The sequence below is a fragment of the Athene cunicularia genome, assembly GCF_003259725.1.
Source record: "Athene cunicularia isolate RWA chromosome 4 unlocalized genomic scaffold, athCun1 chr4_part3, whole genome shotgun sequence".
In the NCBI taxonomy this organism is placed as follows: Eukaryota; Metazoa; Chordata; class Aves; order Strigiformes; family Strigidae; genus Athene; species Athene cunicularia.
In genome coordinates this window covers 6,404,787-6,428,974 of record NW_020799100.1, presented here as the reverse complement: position 1 = coordinate 6,428,974, position 24,188 = coordinate 6,404,787, and the positions used below count along the sequence as shown (strand labels likewise).

Genomic DNA, 24,188 nt, shown 5'->3' with positions numbered 1-24,188 from the left:
GATTTAGGCAGGTATTGGTTAAAAAAAAATTTAAAAAAAAAGTCTTAGTTATTCCATTGCAGTTCCCGCTTGATGATACCGCAGGCATGTACAAATGTTTATTTACTAATACAACTGGAACAATGCATACCTTTGTGGAACTGCTTTCAGTAATTTTTGCTAGCTGCCAAAGAATTACATAATGAGTACACTGCAGTGCATGAATAACAATCTGAAATCAAAAGAAAAAAACACATTAGATGACAAAGACCAATAAAAGACAGCAATAAAAGCTATTTATTGTTGTACCTGAAAAACACATTTTAACTACAGACCTGTTCTGGCATGTCTCCATTTTCAATGCCAGTTTTCAATAACTTGTAGTTGCAGCCAAACAAATCCCATCTTGATAGGTCATGAGCACTGGAAGCATTAGAAATGTAGCAAAGATGTAATTAAACTAACATCATTTCTGCAATTCGATGTTAACATGTACTAAAGTTTAACTGGTCTGAAAACTAATAAATAAATAAGCAAACAAATCCCTCACAAATGCCACCCCCAAAACCCCAACATACAGCACTCTCAACAACACACACAAAGAAAAACTCCAAACCCAACACACACAAAAAAACCCCAAAGCAAAAAACCCCCAGATTTCAGTTTTGTATATATTTCTTCATATATTCAAAATGCATCATGTTCTGCACAACTCTCGGTCATTCCCACTAAATAAAAAACCCCTCCAATTGCATTAAAATGTTAAGGGATATCAAATTAAGAGAAACACCCACACACCCCAAACCCCAATAGATGTTTGCAGAAGCCTACTCACTTGTGAAAAGCAGTGATTCTCTTCAGTGTTGACAAGACTTGATATGCATCATCTTCATCAGGTTCCTCCCCCTATTTAATAATCATATAGTAAAATATCCCAAGCAATGTATGCTAGGCAATCTAGGGAATTTAAGATTAAAAAAAACCAACAAACCACTGAACCCAAAAACTTCCACCACCACCACCAACCACCAAAAAAAGAGAGAACTGCATCTGAATTATTTATCTATGACATTTGTTTTTAGAAGTGTTAAAAGAGTTTGAGAGAAAAGGTATCAGCTCATGTTTAGAAGCAGAAGCACAGTGAGAAATAGGGGAGGGGGGCAGAAAGGAGAGAGAAGGGAAAAAAAAGAAAAAAAAAGTCTAGGACAGCAGAATACAATGTATTATGTAGGTGCTTCAATTTTCTCTGAAGAATCCAGCAGAGGCCACTGTTAGACAATAGATACTGGACTAGATGGGCCACAGGTCAGTACCTCAATCTTACTTTAATCACAGAAAAAAGGTCTTTGAGAGAGGTAAGGGAAGTATTTTGTTCTAATCTTCCTACAAGTTCTGACAAACTTGCATTTGGAGAAAGAAAAGGAGTAAAAAGGAAAGGGCCCCAAAAGTATCTAAGTACATAGGATAAACTCTCTAAGGACAAAGAAACTCCTCAGTGTATCAGAGATACTGCAAGTCCAATGTGTTTCACTGTTCCGTAGTTGCACAACCTTATCAAAGCACTATGGGTTTCAACATTTCTGCTAGAGCATTTGCCATTTTCCTTCAAGCCAACTGTCTCGACATTCATTTCATTGCTTTACCTCTCATTCTTTCTTTTTCTGACAAAGGGAGAAATAAACGGATTACAAGGCACACTTCTTACATAGTCCATGTGTCTAGGGTTTCTAGTGGGGAGGTCTAGATCAGGACAATAAGCAAGAGGAACAGGAGCAAAGCTTGATAAATAAATCTGCATCTGAGGAGAAGTGTGGAGAATGACGTTGTCAAAGACACTTCCCATGCTCCTTATCACAGATGAGGAGGAGGAGAAACAAGTTTTGTCTGAATGTCAGAGAACCCACATAGTGAAGTTAAATACTGGATCAGAAAATTCTCACTCTTCAGATTAGCACAGTGTGGGAACAATGTGATTTTTAAACTATTAAACTGCATCTGCTTGCCTTCAGAAAAGGGAGGGGGAGTGTTTTCTAGAGATTCTGGTATTTAACAACAGCAACATGCAATCACAGGCAAGACTAAAAACACTAGTACATCTGAGGAGAATCCTAGTGGAATTACGTTACATCTCTCAAAAACATGAGCTTCAAAACCTAAAGGTGAAAAGCTCATGTAATTTCAGTTTACCTCAACTCAAATTCCCCAAAGAGTCACTGTCCTAATATAAAAGAACAGTTGGAGTTCACATAATCATAGCACTGTTATATTATTGTACATGACTTAACAGTTTTGAAAGTCGGAGGGAAGTTCCTATCCCTAACTCACTGACTTGCACAGGAAGGTAGAAAAACATACTGGAAATATTTACAAGGGCAGGAAAAGTTCATCTTTTACATTAAAGTTGATCTTGTATAATACCTCTTGCAGGAAGTCTTCAAGAAGTCGATTAAACTTGTCTGCCAATTCATCTATTAACTGACTTCTTGCAATGTCAACCCTGTTAAATATTGTGAATTCTTCATTACAAAGAGCGTGGTATGTTTTTGAACAGGCTTCCAAAACATCTATATCTGTGTGCTTCTCCACAATGTCTCGGATTTGTCGCAGTAAGGCATCCAAATGCTACAAGAAAGACGAAGCATGGGGAAAAAAAAAAAAAGCATTCATACATATATAGGTACGTATTTTTAATAAACATTAAGGAATTTTTAAAAATAAATTTAATTTATTACTTTTGTAACTATGATACAGAACACAAAACACTTCCAGAAAGATGGTGAAGCTTTTGAGTAGATTAAAAACCTATTTAGCAAAAAATAAACAGGAGCTTGTCAAAGACTAAAGATGCAATCCACTTTTAAAAGTTATTAAAAATTTGCAATTGTCAGTATGGTTTTACCTAACACTCAAATTTGCAATGACAACTGAACAACACAGAAGCCTTTATCTCCCACTCACACAAGCATTTATACGTGGTCTTAAAAGCTGTAAAATTGAAGATTTAGTTTCATAACACTCAAGTTTTGGCACTGAAACCAACTTGAGTTGTTGTATATGCTTCCCCTCAACCCAGAGTTGCTCACTGCTGCTCTGTCACTGCTAGGCTATGCTGTCAACAAAATATTTTATTATTCTTTTGACCATAATGAATGATTCTTTTGACCCTAATAATTTCCAGTTATTTGCTTCACAATACAACAAAATAGTGCATCTGAGAAGGAGAAAAGTGAGATGAGAACAGCCTACACCAAATTCATCACCGTAGCAAATAAAACAAGAGCAGTAACTATGTAATTTGTGATCTGATAGTTTTCCTCTTTTTCATGCAAGGAAGATGGTAATTTATTAGTTTCAGTGATCAGAAAACTCATCAAGCTCTTTCTACGGGCTTTATCTGTCAGGCAGCATACTTCAAACATGATCATAATAAAGGCTCTTCCATAAAGTTCATCTAACTGGCAAGATTCTCTGTTAAAACTCACCAGACAGGCCTTAGAAACTCAAACTTTCACTATCTCCAAAACCAGCAGCCAGTCACAGCTCTGAAGTCCAACTCTCATTCTCAATAGAAGTTATGATAAATAAGGTCTCACTTTCACAAAAAACCCCACACCTACAATGGCGACCGAAATTCCAGTAACTTAGCCTAAATTTTGGGTTTTCTCCTTTTATGTTGTGTTACTGAATGTTACCTTACCTTTTCTAACCGCCCTGTCGTGTAAATTTCCAAATCAAAATACTGTGGCAACTGCAATAAGTTGGTGACTTTTTCTGCATCTACAGAATACTGTAAAATTGACAAGGAAAAAAGTTTAAATGAGAAAGTCTTGGACAACACAATTCATTACAGAACAATCAAATATCACAAAAGACTAAAAAGATAAAATGAAGACCTGTGAAAGCCATACAGTTAATTACTTGTTAACATTTCAACAACAGTTCATCAGCAAGAAATGGAATCAAACCTACCTTTGCTAGCAACTGAGGAAGTGCCACTGCAAAAAGTTCAGTAATTTTTGTCCTATCATCCAATTGAGTTTTCTTTTCCTTTGCTGTCAGCACCTAAAATATTGGTAATGTGAGGATTTTACAACTAAAAGTTCTGGTGAAAAGTTTCATTGTCACTAATGAAATGACAATTAGCTACAAAGACCTTCTAATATCACTGTAAAGTATCAATGTAAAAAGAAAACAAAACAAAACCCAAACGCCAACCTAAACATTCTGCATTCAAAGAATGCAATTCAAAGTTACTATTAAGATGACCTTGAAAATATAAGTGACAAAAGTTTACCTTCACTGCAACAAATACCATGATCATAATGCTTTTCTTGACAATGAAAGAACAGCAAACCTTTCAGCTTACTCTAATTTTTTAATGGTATTTCATCAAACCGTATGTCAATCCGATATTCATAAAAGTTTTCAATCTGTACTTAAATGGGTTTCTTACCAAAAGCTGGACCAGTCCTGAAAGCAAGTTCCCTTCCCTGCTTAATGCCCCAGTAAAAAAAAGAGGGCTGCCTAAACTCTCTATCATCAGAGAAAAGCCAATTGGTGGACTCTGCTCCTTCCAAAGAGGCTATGAAGTATATTCCCTTCCCTCACTTTGCTCTTTCAAATTGAAAATAGTTTTAGCTTTCCCAGACGTTGATTTTTGTTCACCTTTCCAACCAATACTTCTTTCAAAATCAATTTTGTATTAACCTCTAATAGTATAAAAACAAATGCAGTAGCCCAAAGAGTACTAAGCATGTGCTAAAGTCCAGGAAAAGTGAACTAGCCACGGCAGTCAGATACTGGAGGCTGTGGAGATCGAAGCTGAATTTCTGAATTCGGTCCTTCAGCAGCAACAGCCTACAACCTTTTCCTTCTTCCCACACTGTCCCCACATAGCCACTCCCACATCTCTAGAGGAGTAGCTTTTTGCTTCCTACCCTTTTGCCTGTTCCTCTTCCCACAGGAGGATGACATTCAGCCGCCTGCCGAATTGTACAAAGCATTATCTCAATCAGTGCGCTTTCCTGTCTATCCGTTAAAGCTGAAATTTAAGAAACAGATGTTAATACACAGCTTGATTTTTCATTTTCCACAAGTATTAGTATCTAAGGATCAAGACATGTTTATCTTGTTAAAGGAAAAAAGAAAAGCATTTAGGTCAATAGCTCATTTCCAGGGGTGGGAGTGGCACAGGGGACGGAGAAGATAAACACTTTATAAAACAAGACAAGAAAAATATTTAAAATTGAGGGAATATCACTAGATGAGTCACAGAACCGGATGAAACAAATAAAAAGTTTTATAAACACTTTAGTTCTTCGTCATTTTTCAGAGGTCCATATACTGGGACATATGAATTACAAAATTATGCCATGGAGTTTGGTTTTACTGTCATTAAAACAAATGACAGTATTTTTCCATAGGATAGTTTTAACACTCAATACATGAACCAGTTTCACAAGAACTTAGTTTCTCTAATGTCAGAAATGCAGTCTGAACCTGTGGAACAACAGGGAATCTGGACATTGCATGCTTATTCCCTCTCTTCTCCCTCTGTTCTTCCCACCATTGTTCTTCTGTGTCTTATTTCCAAACCAGAAGTGACCTCTTTCTATTCTTCCTCACACTTTATAATTAGTATTAGTGATTTATTCCAGTCATGTAAAAATAGAGACTATATGGGGACTCAATGTAATCATCTTATTTCCTTATAAATCACAACTAACAGAAACTACACAGCAATATAAAGAAAGATCTACAGAAAATCTCTTACGTTCTTCTCCATTGAGAGGCTCCTCCAACAGAAGACTGTTCATACATTCCCAGTCCTTCAAGAGGTCTGTTGCACAGTCCCACATGCTGTCCACAAGATAAGCAGCATGTTCATGCAACTAAAATAAGAACATATTAATTTTTTTTTTATCAGCAATAAAGTTTATTACAGAACTTTCTATGATACAAGGTATTTTTCTTGCTTTGCTCCTGTCTGTGATAAAAAAAAAAAAAAAAAAAAAAAAAAGCTCTCTGGTTCAACAACAAGCTTCTCTTCCCCAGCTTGGGGTATAGGAGAGTGGGGCGTTGCTGCTTTGTTTTTTTTTTCCCCTTCTCCCTTATAAATCTCCTAAATCCCCATTTCCTTCCACCTACATATTAGGATGATGAATGACAGAAGAGTATTTGTCAGAGTAGAGCTCATAGCCTGTCTGAACACTGTGTACTGGACAGACCCTTCAAATAAACACAACCATACAAAATAGTCTTTTGACCCTCCAAGTTGCACAAATAATAGGAAAACCAGGACAGATTCGTGGTTATTAACCAGTGAGTGGGGAAAGGGAAAATAACAATAAATTTTAAAAAAATAATTAAAACAAAAAAGCCACGCAAAAAATCTCCAAATCAAGAAGAAAACAAAAACCAAACCATACCAAAACCACACACCACAAACCCAAGAATATCCCTTAAACTCAACTTACTTCACTTTCCAAAAAGAAAAACACTAATGTCTTCACAAGATTAGCATTCGGACTTTGTCTTCCCCTCCTTTTAAGTATTCCATCATCTTCAGGATCTCTGCGGCTGAAAAGCCTAAAAGAGGTATTATTTCAGGACAAGTTTCTTTTTCATTGCCATTGCTAGTCAATTCATAGCAAGATACTGTTTTTTTACAGATACACACTTAATAGCTTGCTGCCTGACTCCACATTTTATTTTGAAAGGAAGTAATTTGGGACAATTATCATTTGAACAATTTCATATGTGCTGAGTTAGTATTTCACTGACTGTTTCCAGTGGAATGTATAATTAGAACAAAATACTTTACAAACATCATTGATAATAGCAGGTGCTTGAGGTCCCATGCTCCTCCTTCAAACTACATTTTCTGAACCTCCCCACATGAGACTTCAAAGCAACAAAAGAAATACTGGAAGAAGGTCTGAAAAGTATTAGAAGGAAACTCTATTTTCTTTCCCTACACACCTGATATAGGTGTTAGATTTTTTTTTTGTTAAATAGAAAAATATTTTATGAATATGAGCCAACTCTGGTGGGTGGGAACTACAAATGAGAAGATACTTGTTATGATGCAAGCACAAGTTTCAGGTACCAAACTACGTGAACATTTTAAAATGTTTTACAGACCACAAGGAGGATGAAAGAAGACGACACAGGAATGTTTTTATTATACTCCCTGATACAAGCTTTTAAAGCACAGCCTTCAGAATTACTCTCTATTTCCCATTCAGAAAAACTACAACAGTTCAAAACCTACAGTAGTGTTAAATTTTCTGTAAGTTATTTCTTAGGGCCACTTCATTGTCCAGTTTTCCTTTGCTAAATTAAAACTAACTAGAATCATAGTATCAACACACACACTAAAATCTACAGAAACAAGAAGTTACCTATAATTTCTCCATCTTACTTTTTATAAAGAAATTCCCCTGCGGCAACTGCTACTGGCCGATGAGCTGAATAAACCAGATGGTAGACATTTTCACAGTCTTCTGCAGTTAGAACTTCTTCACTACTCCTAGGGGTGGGGATTGGAGGAAGAAAGAAAAGAGTGTGAGTCAACAGAGTACGATCTCTAATGAGGGACATGGAAATTAAGAAGAATCTAAACCCTTTCCTTCAATTTATCAACCTGAAACCCAAAACAAAACAGTTTGCTTCTAAAGTCTTCCTGAACAAAAAATAATGATAAAGTGTGAGTGGTTGATGTTAGGTTATGCTCAAAAGTTTAACTACTGTGTGATGTGCAATACAGCCTATATTTCTTCAGTTCAAATATTTTACGAGAGCTTCAAATTAGGGAGGCTGAATTCTAAGTTTGTAGCGTTTAAACTTACTTAATCATGGTAGGTTAGTAACAGCATTGTTCTAGCCAGATTACTTTTGAAATTCCAAAATGCATAGATGTTTCTCTAGACTTTGGATTATCTGAATTCTGTCAAGCTGCTGTCCTAACCCACAGGTATGAGAAATACTTTTAAAGTTTTCGTATTTGTTATATGTCAGATAAGGAGATATACAGGTACTTACTGTAAAACAAGAGTGAGTAATTTTATTGCTTGGACTGCAACATCATATTCTTTGTCAAGAGTCATAGACACAATTCTATCCTAAGAACACAAAAGAAAGTATTTTCAAAGAGGAAAGAATTGTAGTACAACTTAAAAAAAATTCATACATACTTAAGAATAAGAAATTACACTAACCTTGAATCGACTGGTGAAGAGTTCCAATTTGGAATTAAGCTCTTTATTATAGTAAAGCCCTTGCAAAGCAGTTAGGCATTTGAGTCTTACTTCTCCTTGCTAAAATAAAATTAAGAACTGGATTAAAAGTCAAGTATAGAATACAGACATGATCTTCAAATCATACAAGAAAAGTTTCTTTTGCAGTCTGAATTAATTCTAAATCAAAGATTAAGTGTTGTCGAGAATATGTCTTTGTTTGTAAGAAGGCAACGAATGGAAAAAAAAACCCAGACAACAAACTCCCCCCCAAACCTCAGTGTCTTAATGATGTTAGTATGTTAGTCAAAATACACTTGTTTCATTGTTTAAAGATGTATTTTAAATGCTAAGTAGAATTCTATGTGTTTCCTTTCACTTAAAACTGGCAACATCTATAGCATTAACAACCATCTCTTGTTAGATTAGAATTACCATGTAGATACAGAGAGAAATATTCCTCCAAAAGTACAAGATATACTTTAGCAGAGAACATGTTCAAAGGCATAGATACAGAAATACTTTTCAGAAGTCTAGGCCAGCTGACTTCACACAGTTTATCATCACCCCACGGCCAGAGGGTAGTGGGTTTTTTGATACCAAACCCATGAACAGCACAGCATGCATGAGCATTCCTCATTTGTTTCACTTCAAATTCGATAACTGGAAGTCTCCAATGCAAGAACTCTGACAAGTGCAGACTCAACAATAAATCAAGGAGTTATTTGTAAACTCTATCTGTTGACCACTCCAAGCAGAGAATAATCTCTAGCTGGTAGCTGATAAGTAACAGCTAGAGGCATTTATCAGCACAAAGGGGGACTTTTCCCATGCTTTTAACAGCTATCTGAGAACGCTAACAAGTTACTTAACTTGGCAAAACAAAGAAACTGTTAAGCTATGGAGTGGATTACTCCATGTGAAATGCATAATAGTTAAGAATTATAAAGTAGAAGACTGTACCAGCAATAAACAAACAGAAAAAAACATTTCCTTACAAATCACAGTTCCTTAAAAAATCTATGTATATTCTCTAAAATATTCAAAAGATTCGTCTATTTTATATGTATGTTGAAATGCCAGTGCTTCTGAGTGGTAAGAAAAGCAGTGACCAATTAAACCAGTTACAAAATCAGAACTTAGTCTGGCAAGATCAATGATCAAAAACGTGGAGTTATGCTTCATGATTCTGTTCTGTTTCTGCAGCGCAGCTTACCTTATCATGCATAGTCCAGCCTACATATTTTAAGTAGCTGTCATTGAGAAAGGCATCACTGTACATCTTCATCCATATTCCAATCTCTTCGATACAGATAGCTCTTATTTCAGCAATTGCATCTCTATGGAGAGAAGTGGGACAACAGAATCAAACATGAATAATTAGAAATAATTTGTCACCAGCTTCCAAAATAAATTAATGAAGCTACAAATTACTAAGAGAAACTTACCGGTATCTATGCACAAAAACACCTTTAAATATTGCATTCATCATGTTTTCTATTTCATCCTGATTTTCCTGAAGCTGAAAGAGTGAAAAAGAGTAAATAAACAATGAGCAACACTTTTACAGACAGATCAGATGGTGATGATGTTAGACAAACTAAATTAACAATTACAAGTGTAGCCATTAAATCCTTTCCTGAAATATCTACAAATCTGTTTCACAGTTCAGTATTCTATTATTTAAGGAATTGTATCTACCACAGCATACAAAATTTCATAATTCTGACCACTGGAAAACTGTTCAACTGTAAGAGACAAGAAGGAGCTTGCAGAAACCAGTTATTTGCAAGAAAATTTGATTTAACTTTCTAGTACCTTTTAAAGCCTAATATTCAGTTCAATTTTTAATGCTTACTATGTTTTTATGTACGTGTACTATTAGAACAATACCCAAATCACGTGAACTGCATTACAAGGAGTCTTTTCTGTACACTAAAGAATTTATAATATAAACAGACAAGATACAGATGAAAAACTTTGCAAATTGCTATGTGAGCAGCATACACTCTCTTTTGAATACCTCTTCCCTCCTTAGCCATCACTTAATTATGAAGAAAAATATTCAGAAACTGAGTAAGGTATTGCAGAAAAAATTACTTTTAAGAATATGAAGCTGAAGAATAATGGGGGAGACAAAACCACTCTCAGAGTAACAACAACTGCAAGACATGCAAATCAGTTGAAAAGTGACACATGCAATATTTTAAAACACAGAAAATTGTATTTGCTTTGAAAGTTCTAGAAAGTCAGTTAGAAGATCTGAAATAACTAAATATTATCAACAGGTAAGCATATTCTTTTTGCAGTTTGAACTATAAAGGTAGAACAAATTGAGACATTAATGAGAACAGTCAAGGACTGAGGAAGTCAAATGTTTTGCTTAACAAAGCAAAACATTTAACATGTTCTGGGCCTAAATCTAACACTTGCCTACAGTAGCCTCTGAAGTAGAAAAAGGGGGTGAAAAATCCAAACTATTAAAACAAAAGACATCTTGAAAGAATCAGTAATTTTAGTACTGGATAAGGTTGTATTATAAATAAAACAAAACATGAGATCAAACAAACAATTGAATGTTACTTCAAATATTACTTTCATTTATTATGAGAAAACCAGAAAAATCAAAAACCAAAACTAGAAAAGCCAGCAAGAAATCCTAAAAGGCAATATAGATAAGAGCAACTGAGACTGGGAAAAATCTTGATTCTCACATCTCTGCCTTTTCTGTATATCTATGTATTACTTATAATAGGACTGGTCCTGCACAACTACATTTAATGGGTGTTTAAGGGATCAATCTCAAATGGCAAGATCTTTGTGAGATGAACAGAAGACAAAGTTGTTAAACTGAATTGTCAAGTAAAGTAAAAAGGTTAACAGGTAACAAAAAGTTGAAGAGAAAAGTTCAACTCCTTTGATCAGGAGAAACTTATTTCTAGTATCTAAACCAAAAACCAAAACCAAACACTAGTTTCCCCAGAAAATTAAAACTTAAACATGAATGAATTGGGGCTTTCAACAAGACAGCACTGTCAGCAATGAATCAGCAAGTCCCTTTTACACAAAAAGAAAGAAAATACAAATAGACTGCATTTTCAATTTTGTTAGTGTTCTCTGTAGAAGAAAAAACCTTATCTAAAGCCTTTAATCACACTTTCTACTGAGATCAGTATTGACATCATATGACCACTATTTTGCCCCAAGATCTTGGTGTTCTTCTCTACAAGACAAAAACAGTCAATGTATGGTAACTTTTGTTACATATTTGAGCTCACTTTAGAAAATTAGTCAAGAAATGTAACAAAAAAATAGCTATTAATGATTGCAGTCTCTTTTAATAAGACAGCCTAAGACTAAGACAGCACTGTCTGAATTTTTTTTTAAAGTCTACATTTATCTCTTCTTACAGAAAACCAAACAGTAAGAAGCACCTTCAGAGTAATTAAGTTTTTCAAACATTAAACATAAACAACTTAAAGAATGAAACAGGACTAATAACTACCTTAACAAAAAATCAAATTACGGAATGATATTGTCATTTATCAACACTCATGCTATGCACACCAGCTACAGACAGTTGCACTAACCTCCTTTCTTTTCTGCAGTAAGAGTTCCAGCCTGTCATTAGCTCGTTTTCCAATTATTTTATTTCGTTCTGCTTCATACTGCCGTTGTGTATTGTCCATGTTGATACTAAGATTTAATGCCACATTCACTAAAGCGGTCATCAGCTTCATGGCTACAAAAAAGTGAAAAGAATAAAGATTATTTAAAAGGTTACCTGATCAAAAAAATCTTGAGCCATCCCCTTCTGTCAAGACTTTCTGTATTTATGAAAATATATTCACTGTAAACTTCTTGATATGCAAGCTTTAGCACTGACTAAGCACTGGATCATTACTTATTAACACAACAAATAAAACACTGACTGTTTTGTTGGTTGTTAGTTTTTTAACGCTGTAAACATCATTATTGAACTGAGATATAGGATATGCTTCTCCTCCAAAATGAAGGTGGAACATCGGATTTATAAACATAGCACAGGAAATATTAAAAGGATTCCACTATTAAAATCAGTTAGTAATCCTCAAACATACAAGAAGTTTCTTTCTTCAAAAAGAAATGTCTTAGACAACCAACACCATCATGTCATAGCATTCTTTTTCCCTCAATTTTTATGAGAGGCAGTTTTCTTTAAATATTCCTTTATTTGCAGATGCAGAAAAAGGACATTAGCCAATTAGAAGCCAGAGAACTGACCAAAATGTAAAATACACTTTGATGGGATTTTTTTGCATGCTTCTATTTCTGAAGTAACATTTTTAAAACAGGGTGCACATGGATACCTATGATTGCAGAAACCAGGAGGTGCTTTTCTTAGGAACTTTTCTAACAAGAAGGCATGAAAGGGCTTGCACTGGCAGAGCATACACAGGACATTATTAAGCATTTATCACTAGCATAAAGTTGATGAGCAAGGCGTAAAGACATGCAGATACACTGAAATATCATCACACACAGTGATCTCCAAGGATATCAAGACAAAAAGAACAAGTCTGAGCTAACCATAGAAGCCAAAATTACTCTAAGTAACAGTAAATATGGATACAAGTATTTTGTTGGCTGTCTCTATCCTGTATAAAACACAATCTTCAAGAATATAAACTATAATCTCACATGAAATGCGTTAAGTAATTACACAAAATCAACTGAACTGACTACTGATGTGAACAAATGTAAACAGACTACTGATAAAAATTTTTTTGTGTGATGAAATTCACATGAAACTTCTATGCAGGCACAACTCAAATTTTTTAAAAAACTACAAGAACTTGGTTTTTAATAACTGAAAGTTACGTTAGTCATATGGTGCAACAGTCAAAATGATGACAGAGCAAAAAATTGGTATATTCTCCTGAGGTAAAAGGTTTTGTTCATCTCTGTAATAAATGCCTTGGCTAGTGAGAGTCTCACAGCAGTAGTCTGATGCACAGTGTGCTAAAGTATATTCAAGAGAGATGACCGATGAAAGAGAAAAACTGATCAGATAGTCAGAACTGAAGCTAGCTTTATATCAGCCAGTTCCAGTGAAGCTAATGTTAGCCAGTGAAGCTAACAAGAACTGTTTCCAGTGTGGTAAAAACTCAGTTTCACATACAGTCTAAATTCACCTTGTTCAGACTAAAATTGCTATGTAAGTCTTACATAAGTGGAATGCTGCACAGTGTCATCTGAGACCCTTCTTCATCAATCAACACAGGTTTAGGACTTCCTTATCCAAAAAGCTTATCCTCTGTCCATATAAAGTATAATTATGTTTTTATTTAAAACACTCCATACTTAAAACTCATAAGGATTTCTACGAAATTTAATGGATTGGGAAAGAAATAATCATGTAAACAAGCACAATTACTTTATACAGAAATTTAGTGGTTGTATCACTGATGAATCATTCTTTAAAATTACTGCTAATGCAATGAATGGAAATGGTAGTTTCAATTACGTTGTGTCACAGTCTCAATATTCAGTACAATTGAAATTTGTAGCAAAAATTGCATTCAATCTGACTCCTGTTGGATTTAGCACAGAGCATAAACAGGTTCAACTGCATTTGAGGTTAAAAAGATAACCTACAGCCTTACAATGACCACAGACAAACTTGCAGAACCTACTGAAAAGTTTCCTTATATTTACTTTTTCTACTCTTAACTATGGTTGAAGCTATCAAAAATGAAGTACTATACAGCTGGTACAGAATGCTTTAAAATAATGCTGTTTTCAGTAATGAAAAACCTATGAAGACAAGAAAGCTATACCAAAACAAGCTGCATTAGACAAAAACTATCACGCAACGAAACACGAATTGAATGTCAAATACCAAGTTCAACCAGAACAATTCTTTCCTGTGCAACACAAAACATAAATTGGAAGTAATATTACACAGATAAAAAATAATTCACTGACCTGCCAGTGTACTAGTGTGCCGAAATGCTCTGACTTGTGAGTCTGACAGCCCCGTAAGCAGTGAAATGACAGTATCCATCATATATTCATCATATATGATGCTATATTGACATTGTCGGACGAGTACTCCAATGAACTCACAAAAACTGGATTTGAACTTCTTCCACTGGGGACCAGCCATAGTTAGCGGGTAATCTCCACTATCCTATTAAAAACAGAACAAAACAGAAAATATTTTCAAAAATCTTAAAAATTATTTTATTAAGATTAAAAAGAGGTGGGTACAACTTTAAAGCCAGTATCTCTGATGCCATAAAAATAATACATCAGAAGAACCTGATTCCACAAATACACACCTACTTTGCAGCTCAGGCATATCATATGCAAAGGCAACATTCTACAAGTCCTACCCCAAAAAACACACATAACCAGATATACTAACTACTAATTTCTTCTTTCTGTCCTACCCCATAAAAAAAAACTAGAAGTAAAAATAAATTTTAAAAATTAAAAAAATTCATATCCCTTACAAATCTGCTTCAGGTTACACTAGAACAAAAGAACCATCAGATGAACAGTTGGCATGTTTAGGAACACTCAGTTCAGGACCATAACAAAGTTGACAGGGAGATGCTGACATATCAGACTGAAAATTCCTTAAGTAATAAAATGATCTTCTATGAAAACCTTGAATATAACAAATGTGTGTTCCTCTCCTGATCTGGGAACCTTTACAGATAATAGTAAAATGCCCAGGAAAAAAATTAACACACACTTGTATTAGTGCTGCTGTGATAAACTCCTTTAAAAAGATAAACAACAATACAGGTCGAAGACAGAGAAAGTAACCATGAAAAGGGATTAGAAATCTGACAGTTGTTAACTGGAATTCTCTTACAAGAAAGAGTGAGCATAACATAGTAATAATAATAAAATTAAATTAAAAAAAAAAAAAATCCGCCAAACAGTCCCAGCCAAAGCTTTATAAATTTCATACATTATTGCCTTAAAAGTACTAAAATCTCTTTATGCATTGAGATAATTCAAGTATTTAGAATTGATTTTAATGGGGCAGGAGAAAATTACTTCCATATTAGACAAGTTTTGGGAGGAGGTTTTAAAGCTACCTTTACGTTTTCTGGAACACAGACGGAAAGGAGTAACACTCAAAAATAAACATACAAAAAAAAAAAACAAACCACCAAACACCACCAACCCAAACAAACACCCCACACCAAAAAACCCGATGCATCTCATTTACCTCAACACTCAGTGGAACAGAAAGTGACAATTTAAAGGGAAAAAAAGTTATAATCCCCATAAACGGCAAAGTGATAGTCTTCAACTGGAGAATAACGAAATTCAAATCCCCACAATTTGTAGATTAATGAATGAACAGAAATAAATTTAGCAACCATTTTAAAAGCTGAAGACTTAAAGGCCTTACATACACAGCAGGAACAGGGAGACATCCCACACAGCCCCACAGTAGTAGGAGTTCCCACTATTCAAAAACTGAAAGCCAATACTGATTTCTTAAACCATTAATTAAACAAGTTATATACATGCAGAGCTTACTTCCTAGTCTTACAAGTTCTTTGAAATAAGGGAGTTCTATCTTTTCATTCATAACAGTCCTGTCATTTTGCAGCTGACCTTACCCATGAAAGAAACCTTTAGCAACATGATCCAGTAAGATTAGGGCAGGTAAAATAAAAAGTTAATATCAATACATTATCAGAACTTCATTAAATTACCTCATCAAATTCTTCAGTCATTTTTCGGATTATTTCAGAATTCTGCATATGTCGGAACATCTCTGCTGTAACGACTCCTACAATTTAGATATTAGATTATTGGCACTTTTAGTATGAAAGAGGTAGATGGCAGATGACATGAGTACTGCAACAATATAAAAATTAGCAATTTTCAGCTCACCTACAGATTATACATGTATTTTTTTAGGAAGTTACGCATTTTTTATTTTAGCATCTATGTGTAACAAGTGCTTGGCACCAAAACTTTGTATTTTTTTTACAGATGTGTTTTATTATTATTATTCCTTAAAAGCATGTTTTGTGTGCATGTGTACACAGACATCTACAATTTACTCATTCACGCATATTCAGAAGTCAAAGATACTTGTGCCAGACCTCTTCATCAGCCAAGAGACTACATTAACCTGAAGTGGCCTTTCAGAACTCAATATTGTAAATGGTATAAGACAATTTTGAACAGCTCTATTGCTACATATAATGTTCTGCACGGTTAAAACACAGTGATCTCACACAATTTTTATTTGTCTTAGTCTCAAATTGTTAAGAGTAAACCATGATACAAAACACAAATAGATCTAAAGTTTACTGCAACTACACTGCAAATTTCATGACAAAGATCATCTCAGAAAACATTAAAAGATTCTGTAGTTTTATCTGGTAACAATAATCAAAAGGTCACTGCTCTTGAAAGCATGGAAAGCCTCTGAGGAATGCTGTTAACTTTCTGGAGATTTATGCACATTAAAAGTTTATCAGAACAGAGAAATGCTTGAGCAGAACAAATTACATCCAGTCCTACTCTATCAAGCACAGGGACACTGCAGGGTAAGTTCTCTTGAAAAGGAGATGAGGGGAAAAAGAATGGAGGACATGGAAGTGAGGAAAGACAACCAGAATATAGAGAATAAAATAAAATATGGAAATACAATCTTACTGTAGCCAGGCTACCATGAAGCTGTCCATAATCTCTTTTAAATCAAGTATCTCTATAAAGGCTATAAAACAACCTTAAAACACTTAATGATAAAATAGATAAATCCAAACTAGAATTGTAAGACTGAACAAGCTAAACTATCAACAATAGAGAGATGGTTTTCTGAAATAATAACAGTAACAGAGGAAGATGAAGTAAGTGTTATGTACCAGTACTGCATTCTCTCTGGTGTGAATACAAAAGGCTTAATCTCCAATGTTAAACATAGTGTAATATTTCTAAACCTCCTGCTCCCACCTTCACAAATACTACCTTAACTACAAGACCATAATAATGTAAACAAGGCACAGGGATGGAACAGCTTTACAGCATATGTAGTGTAAAAGGAAAGAATGAGAATCATACTACAGTATTACTTAAATGGATGAGTAAACATTTCAGTATCTTACCTTTGCAGCCTGAACACTGAATAAAGAAGTTAATGAGATCAAGAAGTGCTATATCTCTGTCATGTTTGTATGACTCTATCCAGTCATCCACCACAGACTGAAAAGAAACAAATATAAAGGCGCTTTTTAGTTTTCATGAATTGAAAACAGTTCAGTGTTTTTTAATTGCTTTTTAGTAAGTGGTTCTTGTTCCTTCCATAAATAACTTGAACTCTGTAGGTTTTTGATTAATACAGAACAAAATGTTGGAATGATCCTCTACTGCCATAGTATCAGTTTTGAAGAAGATAACTTATTTTATTCTATAAACATATAGAAGTACAAAACTGACACTTAAAGCACAGGAATACCATAGAGTCCTACAGTAACTTTTCTTGAGGAAGAATGTAAAAATAATTGGTATACATCACAGAAGCAGGTTTTATCTCCCATCCCCCCACCCCCCAAACTAGTGACGCTTCTCTAAAAATACTATTTAGGTGTTCAGTTTCAACAGCTACAACTCTCTGTACTCTTCAGAAATGTTGCCCTTTTGATGAACTGTGCTCCATGCACATTAGCCGTAACAGGATGAGCAGCACTGCCCTACACTGCATGGACATTAATTACTCTGTATTCACTAAACCAAATAGGAACAAGAGCATTTTACTGAAAATACTTAAAGGAAGCAAATTAATAGGAAACCTGGGATAATGTTTTGAGAAAACAAAATTTACATGGAATTATGTTTAAAACATCCATGTGTATAGAACAAACTGTCTGCTGCAGAAGTCAAAACATACATCATACAATTAACACAGGCATAACAGACTCAGTTTAGCATAAAGCTCTCAGTTTTGATTTTCTTAGTATGTTGATACACTGCCCTAAAATCTAGGGTCATTCTAAATAAAGAGAGATAACAAAATATTTCAGAGCTTCCAAAAGACAACTGGACTACACAGCATCTCCAGTGCTTCCTGTCTACACTCTTCTTAGTGCTTAGTCTCACAGGCAATAATGCTGTGAGGACAAATAAAATATATCACCACTCAGAAAAATTTCTGAAGCTAAATCCCTCTTCCTTAAATTTAAGGCTGTTTGTAGTATGATGCACAACTTTCGTCAGCAAGTCAGAAAGACTGAAAAACTCAAAGTGAAACTGTCATAGCCTTCCCAGTAGGATCAGAACCTAGAGAAATAATTTAGGAAACATCTTAAATCAGGCTTATAAAGGTCACTCTGCAAGAACAAGACAATGCTAGCAATTAGACATATTTCAGTTAGACAGCCTTGTTTTCAGAATTTATTTATTTTAAAGAACCCCCATCAAAACAGTAGTTTCTCAAAAAATTTTGTCTCAGTGGATTAACCATCTGTTTTTGCCAGAGAATAGACACTAACTCAGAATGAGATATGGAACAGTATTTAAAATAAAATAAAAATGATCATCAAAATGTTTTCAGGTAAGCAAGCTCAGTGGGCCACAAAGAAAATATTACACTGAGTGCTAAAGTGGACTTTACTTTAGAAATACCTTGAGAATTTTTTTATTCCTTAATTTTGAAAAAAATATCGACTAAGAGTCACTCCAGTATCTGGGTATCAATCCCCAACTCAAAATAATCAGGCCTGGCAAAGGTACATTTTGCTCTTAGAGAGCAAAAGAATTTGACTATGTACCCTTTTAAACAGTTAAACTGTCATGAAGATAAAACTGCTGATAATTGCCTGAAAATGTACCGCACACGCAGCAACAGTTAGAAAAGTATAGTTTTTCCACCTGCTTTGAAATATGGCAGAACAAATGACGGATGTATCAGAATTTCTCTGTACAAATACATCGAAGTAGCCTGTTCTTTTTTAAAAGTCTGAACTAAATTTCTGCCAAGGTATTCAGGTTTCAAGGTTTCCAGCTCTAAATGCAGGCGGCCTGCAAATCTTGGGAGGACTGCATACAGACCCAGCTTTCTGCGTGTGTATCACAGAAGCTGTAAACTCTAGATTTTCAATCCCAAAGACAGGCTTTCTTCGAGGCTGCTGAGGAGTCACGAGTGAGTCAGCAGGAAGGCTTCACGGCTGACAGGCTTACACTTTAACCCTATCTCCACTGGAAGATTCACAGAGTCAAGCAAACACTTTACTGATTTAAGTGAATCTAAAAAAAAAAAAAAAGGAAGTGCTGAATTTCTTACTAGATTGACTTCAGACCTATTAGTGGAGACAGTGTCTAATGCCTAGACTTCTAACAGGTTAAAATTTCCTGACCCAAATTCCACCCAATTAAGTCTTGCAATATACATTAGCTAAGTCAACCTCAGGGAAATTCAAAGAGTAGCCTCTAAATTGTAGATAGTTGATTTTACTTTGGGTGACGTAAGAGAAATAATTATTTCTTTTCAGATAATCTGAGCTCTGGGAGGATCTACAAACTACAGAATCCTTGTTAAATTCCATGACAACTATAGGCATAAGGCACATTTATATTTAGTTACAGTCACACAAAAAGGACTTTCAAGTCATGTAATCTAAAATAACCTTTCTTCATTCAGGATACTGAAAATTCACTTTGAATAATCATTTGAATATCTTCATTATATATGTGATTATTCATGCCTGACATTTAGAAATGAAAAAATCAGTTTGTTCAAATTTACACCTTAACAATGCAAAACCACTTTTTAAAATAAAATCTTAATCTGGATCTAAAAACTACAAATTGAAGAAAATATTTACTTTAGACTTCATTTTATTAAATCATATGTACAGGAAAATATTGTTATATTTAAAGTGTATATTCATCCAAGTCATAGAGATATCCCAAGACTTACCTGCATAGCACTCTTGCCCATTTTAACTACCTCAAACAGCATCATGTTTTCCACACCATTCTGTTGGTGATGTCCATTCATCCGATTCGGACCACCAGGTTTCCCTCCCCCGTTTCCACTTTTCCCCTTCTCTGCTGGTCCTTTTTTTCCTTTTTTACAGGTCTGCAATCACACACATGCACAAGAAGCTTTAATTGGGTACTATGTAGCAATTTAAAAAAAAACTGAATTACTATTCTTACCATGACAACTATACACAAGGCCTTTTGTTTTCAGGAACTAGATTTAAAATCCAAAGTTGAGAATAACAGCTGATCCTCACTGAAACAAAGACCAGCAAGAATTCTACAGGTTCGATTTCTTCCTCCCTCACTTAAAATCTTCTAGCAGCTAAAAATGCAATTAGTGACAGTGTATGACACAAAGATTCTTCTCATGTTTAAACTGTAAAACAGATTATACAGATTTTATTTAAAACATCTATAGGCACTTCCCTTAACATACAGCACAAAGACTCCTCTGCAATTTATTAACCTTCTGGTTTTTATTTTGAGCACATATTGGCAAATTGTGGTGAGGAAGAATAGACAGGTGCCTTTGTATGCGATTTCCCAAATCAAATATGACTTACAGAAAGAAGAAAGGACAAAAAAATTTAAACCGAAATTAAATGACTGTTGTATAAAGCTATTTATCACCAGCTCTCAGTAATGGGGCACTCTGCACCAGTATAGGTACACAGGGTGCCCGGTGAGGCAGTATCCTGCCTGTGCCACGGCAGTGAAGGAGCTGAGGGCAGTGGGCACCAAGTCAGTGAGGGGGCAGAAGCCACCCAGGCAGGGCAGGGAGGACACCTGTCGGATGAGGAGAAAGAATGGCTATTAACTGGGTTTAGACCTCCCCACATGGGTAGTGTAACCTCCTGTCTACGACCTATCAAAAAAACCCTTTTAACTGAATTACTGGTTTCTGTTCACTTATCAAATTAAAAGAGACAGAATTAACGACACTAGCCAAAAGAGACTGTATTAACACCACATTTAAGTATAGAATGGAACACATGCAGAGAGACTAATCAAATCAAAGCTAATCTTTTTCTCCCCCACCTCCCTCACATCTTCACAGGTCTACAGAAACATGATGCAAATACTCAAGATGAAGCATTTCCACACAAATACAAATATGAACTCTTCAGAGAACACTCGCATTTCCAGAAAACATTCCTAGCTCATTCAGCTTCAAAGCAAGTGCTGAACTCTTCAATCATAACAGTAGAGTGTTTCAGTATCCCTATAAACTGAACATACTTTTCCTTTGCCTTGTTTTTGGTTTTTTCCTTCAATATCCTCAAAATCTGTATCAGAAGAGAAGTGTGTTTCAGACTCCCTGCAAGGATAAAAAGACAAAGCATTTACACACTTCATCAGGATCATTCTTAAATATACTACTTAAGGTCACATTATGTTCTCAGTTCAGTAAGTCAACTCTAACAGTGAAACTGCTTTTTTCTTCTGTTTAAGTCTACTGTCGAGGAACAGATCAGAGTGTATCCTCACACTCACACCCTACCCCTTCCTCCTCCAAGCAATTTAATTGCCAAGAAAGCCATACAGTACATCTAAAAGGCGTGACTGTGGGTAGAAAATAGCAACAGGTTGGGAACCCTGCTTTTATTACACCATCTCAAAAAGCAAAGAGCACTATAAATACTTAAAACGAAATTAAAGAGGGGGGGGAAAAAAACAACAGTAAAAAAAAGAAACCACCACCTTCCCTTACAACCAAAATGTCTCAGCAGATCTCTTCATGCTGTTAGAAACCAAGTAGTTAAAGAGGTATGCACTTATGCTGAAAGGTACAGAAAAATCTTTAGGTGACATATCTCCATCAGAAAGAATCTGTAGTTCTATTTAGGCTTATAAGGTAAAAAGTTGTTAAACAATATATGAACTTTCTCATTTGTTTGATGTCCTACATCATTAAAATATGCTGCATCAACATACAAATGCTTCATTGACAACACTGAGGGGGAGCCCTGGGGGGTGGTGAGAAATCACCTAAATTATTGATACAGAATATACAATAATATACAGCTTAGCTTATATATTCTCTATTTCTGCATTTCCTGTAGAATACAACTGAAGTGATGCTACTTGTTTTAACACATACACACAGGATGATGAATTTCAGCTATCATCACAAATTTCTGATACACAATTCCAGATTCAATTAACAATGCAAACAAAGATGACCAGGGGGCACAGGAGACCCATTCCCATGTATTTATTTATAGCATTCTAAAACCATTCAGAAACTTGAGGTCTCTCACTATTGCAAGTGTCTGAAAGGAGATTTCTGCGTTTTAACATGTATTTTGCTATTTCTGGTTTTGTTGACTATGTACTCTGATACTGACTGAAAAACTCTCCAACCTTGGGGGGAGAATAAAATTTAAAAAAAAAAAAAAAAAAGAAAGGAAAAGGTGAGAAATATTTCTTCTTCAAAATTTCCTTGGTGTTCTTATTTTAACAGCATGGGACACAAATTTCAAATATTTCACTAAGCAACAAACTTTGTGAACAGAGTAAAATCCACTATAAACCATCTCCCAATTTACCTTTATTTCTCGTTAAAAGGAAAAAAAAAACCCACAACCTCATTGATACAAAACCAAATCTATGTATCTTTTTAGATTTTATACCAACTTAATCAATTTCTACAGTCTGTTGAAAGGTATTTGTGCCAATTTCTTGCAAATTAAAAGGTGAGGTGCTTAAAATGATCACTTTACTTCTCTATCCAAAATGTAATCAATACACGATTTTAAATCTTGGAAATTCCAATGTCCGTCTCTTAAAAACTGTAGGAAAACTACAGAGGTAGTAAAATGTCAGAATCACCAAGGGACTGATGCCTCAGGAAACCTAAGATTTTGACTTTAACTAAAGCATTTGGCATTAGGCATTTTAAGTATTAGGTGATCTGTCCCAGTTATTAAGGGCAAATACCTCAACTACTTCCTCTCCCTGGAAAGAGGCATTGATGAAGGAAACTTTTTTTGGTAGTCAAAATCAGACTTTCTTATTCAAACATTTCATTTTCAAAGACAAAAATCCTGAGAACTGCCTGTCATAATGGCTTCCTACTAGCAAAGTTTTAAATAATTTTAAGTAATTCAGCATTTCTAAATTACTGGTTTTAATTCTGCCGAATGCTCAAAAAAGAATTCAAACAATGCTTTATTTAATTACTGCTGAATACTCAAGAAAGAATTCAAACGATGCTTTATCAACATCTCAATAGGGGGAAAAAAAAAAATCGAGAACCCTATTCTATCATTTTGTATCCTTATTTTCAAGAGAAAACCAACAGTATGTATTAACGCTAAAAAGAACCAGTACATTTAAAAATGAAACTACAAATTCTTAGAACACTTACTGAAGGAGAGTAAAATCAGTTGGTATTTCTGGAGCTGCTATCATTTCTTTATCATCTTCTGGAACACCACTGTATTAGAAAGATATTCAAAAACCAGTCTGAAGTACAAGCTTACTTTTCTTTCTCCTTTTGTAGTGGACAACTTCTATAACAAAATAAAATAAATACAGTGAAAGTTTTTCCATATATGAAGAGATAAAAAAGTTGAAAACACAGAAAATTTAGATCACACCACCCTGTTTCCAACCAAGCTTTTTCCTGTTTAAACATTTTATATATTCTGACTCCTCCCACAATCCTGCTAAGTACCTCCACAAATGTTAAAAGCATCACATAAAATAAAATACAGAAACATACAGCAAAAAAACATTTTCTGAATAGGATGAGCAAACTGGAATGGTTTTCATTAACACCTTGCAAGTCATAGCTTTTATTTCTAACTCTATACTAGTTTAAAGTTTGAACTGTTAACACCATTCACGGCAGAGCCCAGACTTACCAACACTAGGATATTTCTGGTTAGCCAAACCAAAACCAGATTTGTAGTTAAAGCACAGTATGTGTACATCTAAGGACATTCTATATATCAACTCTGT

General features: G+C 34.8%; 1 protein-coding gene across 4 annotated transcripts in view; it reads right to left on the bottom strand.

Moving 5' to 3' along the window:
- The window catches only part of STAG2 (stromal antigen 2), a 43,892-nt gene extending 20,134 nt beyond the window's left edge, over nt 1-23,758 (bottom strand). For all 4 annotated transcript variants that reach the window (XM_026848477.1, XM_026848475.1, XM_026848476.1 and 1 more), the window contains exons 1-21: nt 23,593-23,758; nt 21,462-21,540; nt 20,155-20,316; nt 17,345-17,441; nt 15,941-16,017; nt 14,184-14,388; nt 11,807-11,958; nt 9,665-9,738; nt 9,433-9,556; nt 8,199-8,297; nt 8,023-8,102; nt 7,403-7,510; nt 6,456-6,567; nt 5,753-5,870; nt 4,917-5,020; nt 3,949-4,041; nt 3,677-3,766; nt 2,398-2,601; nt 815-885; nt 315-402; nt 131-211 (exon numbers count right to left, since the gene is read on the bottom strand). In XM_026848477.1, the coding sequence (XP_026704278.1) occupies nt 131-211; nt 315-402; nt 815-885; nt 2,398-2,601; nt 3,677-3,766; nt 3,949-4,041; nt 4,917-5,020; nt 5,753-5,870; nt 6,456-6,567; nt 7,403-7,510; nt 8,023-8,102; nt 8,199-8,297; nt 9,433-9,556; nt 9,665-9,738; nt 11,807-11,958; nt 14,184-14,388; nt 15,941-16,017; nt 17,345-17,441; nt 20,155-20,316; nt 21,462-21,540; nt 23,593-23,636 (2,262 nt within the window). In that variant the 5' untranslated portion in view covers nt 23,637-23,758. The remainder of the gene's footprint in view (nt 1-130; nt 212-314; nt 403-814; nt 886-2,397; nt 2,602-3,676; nt 3,767-3,948; nt 4,042-4,916; nt 5,021-5,752; nt 5,871-6,455; nt 6,568-7,402; nt 7,511-8,022; nt 8,103-8,198; nt 8,298-9,432; nt 9,557-9,664; nt 9,739-11,806; nt 11,959-14,183; nt 14,389-15,940; nt 16,018-17,344; nt 17,442-20,154; nt 20,317-21,461; nt 21,541-23,592) is intronic.
- Between the last annotated feature and the right edge of the window lie 430 nt (nt 23,759-24,188).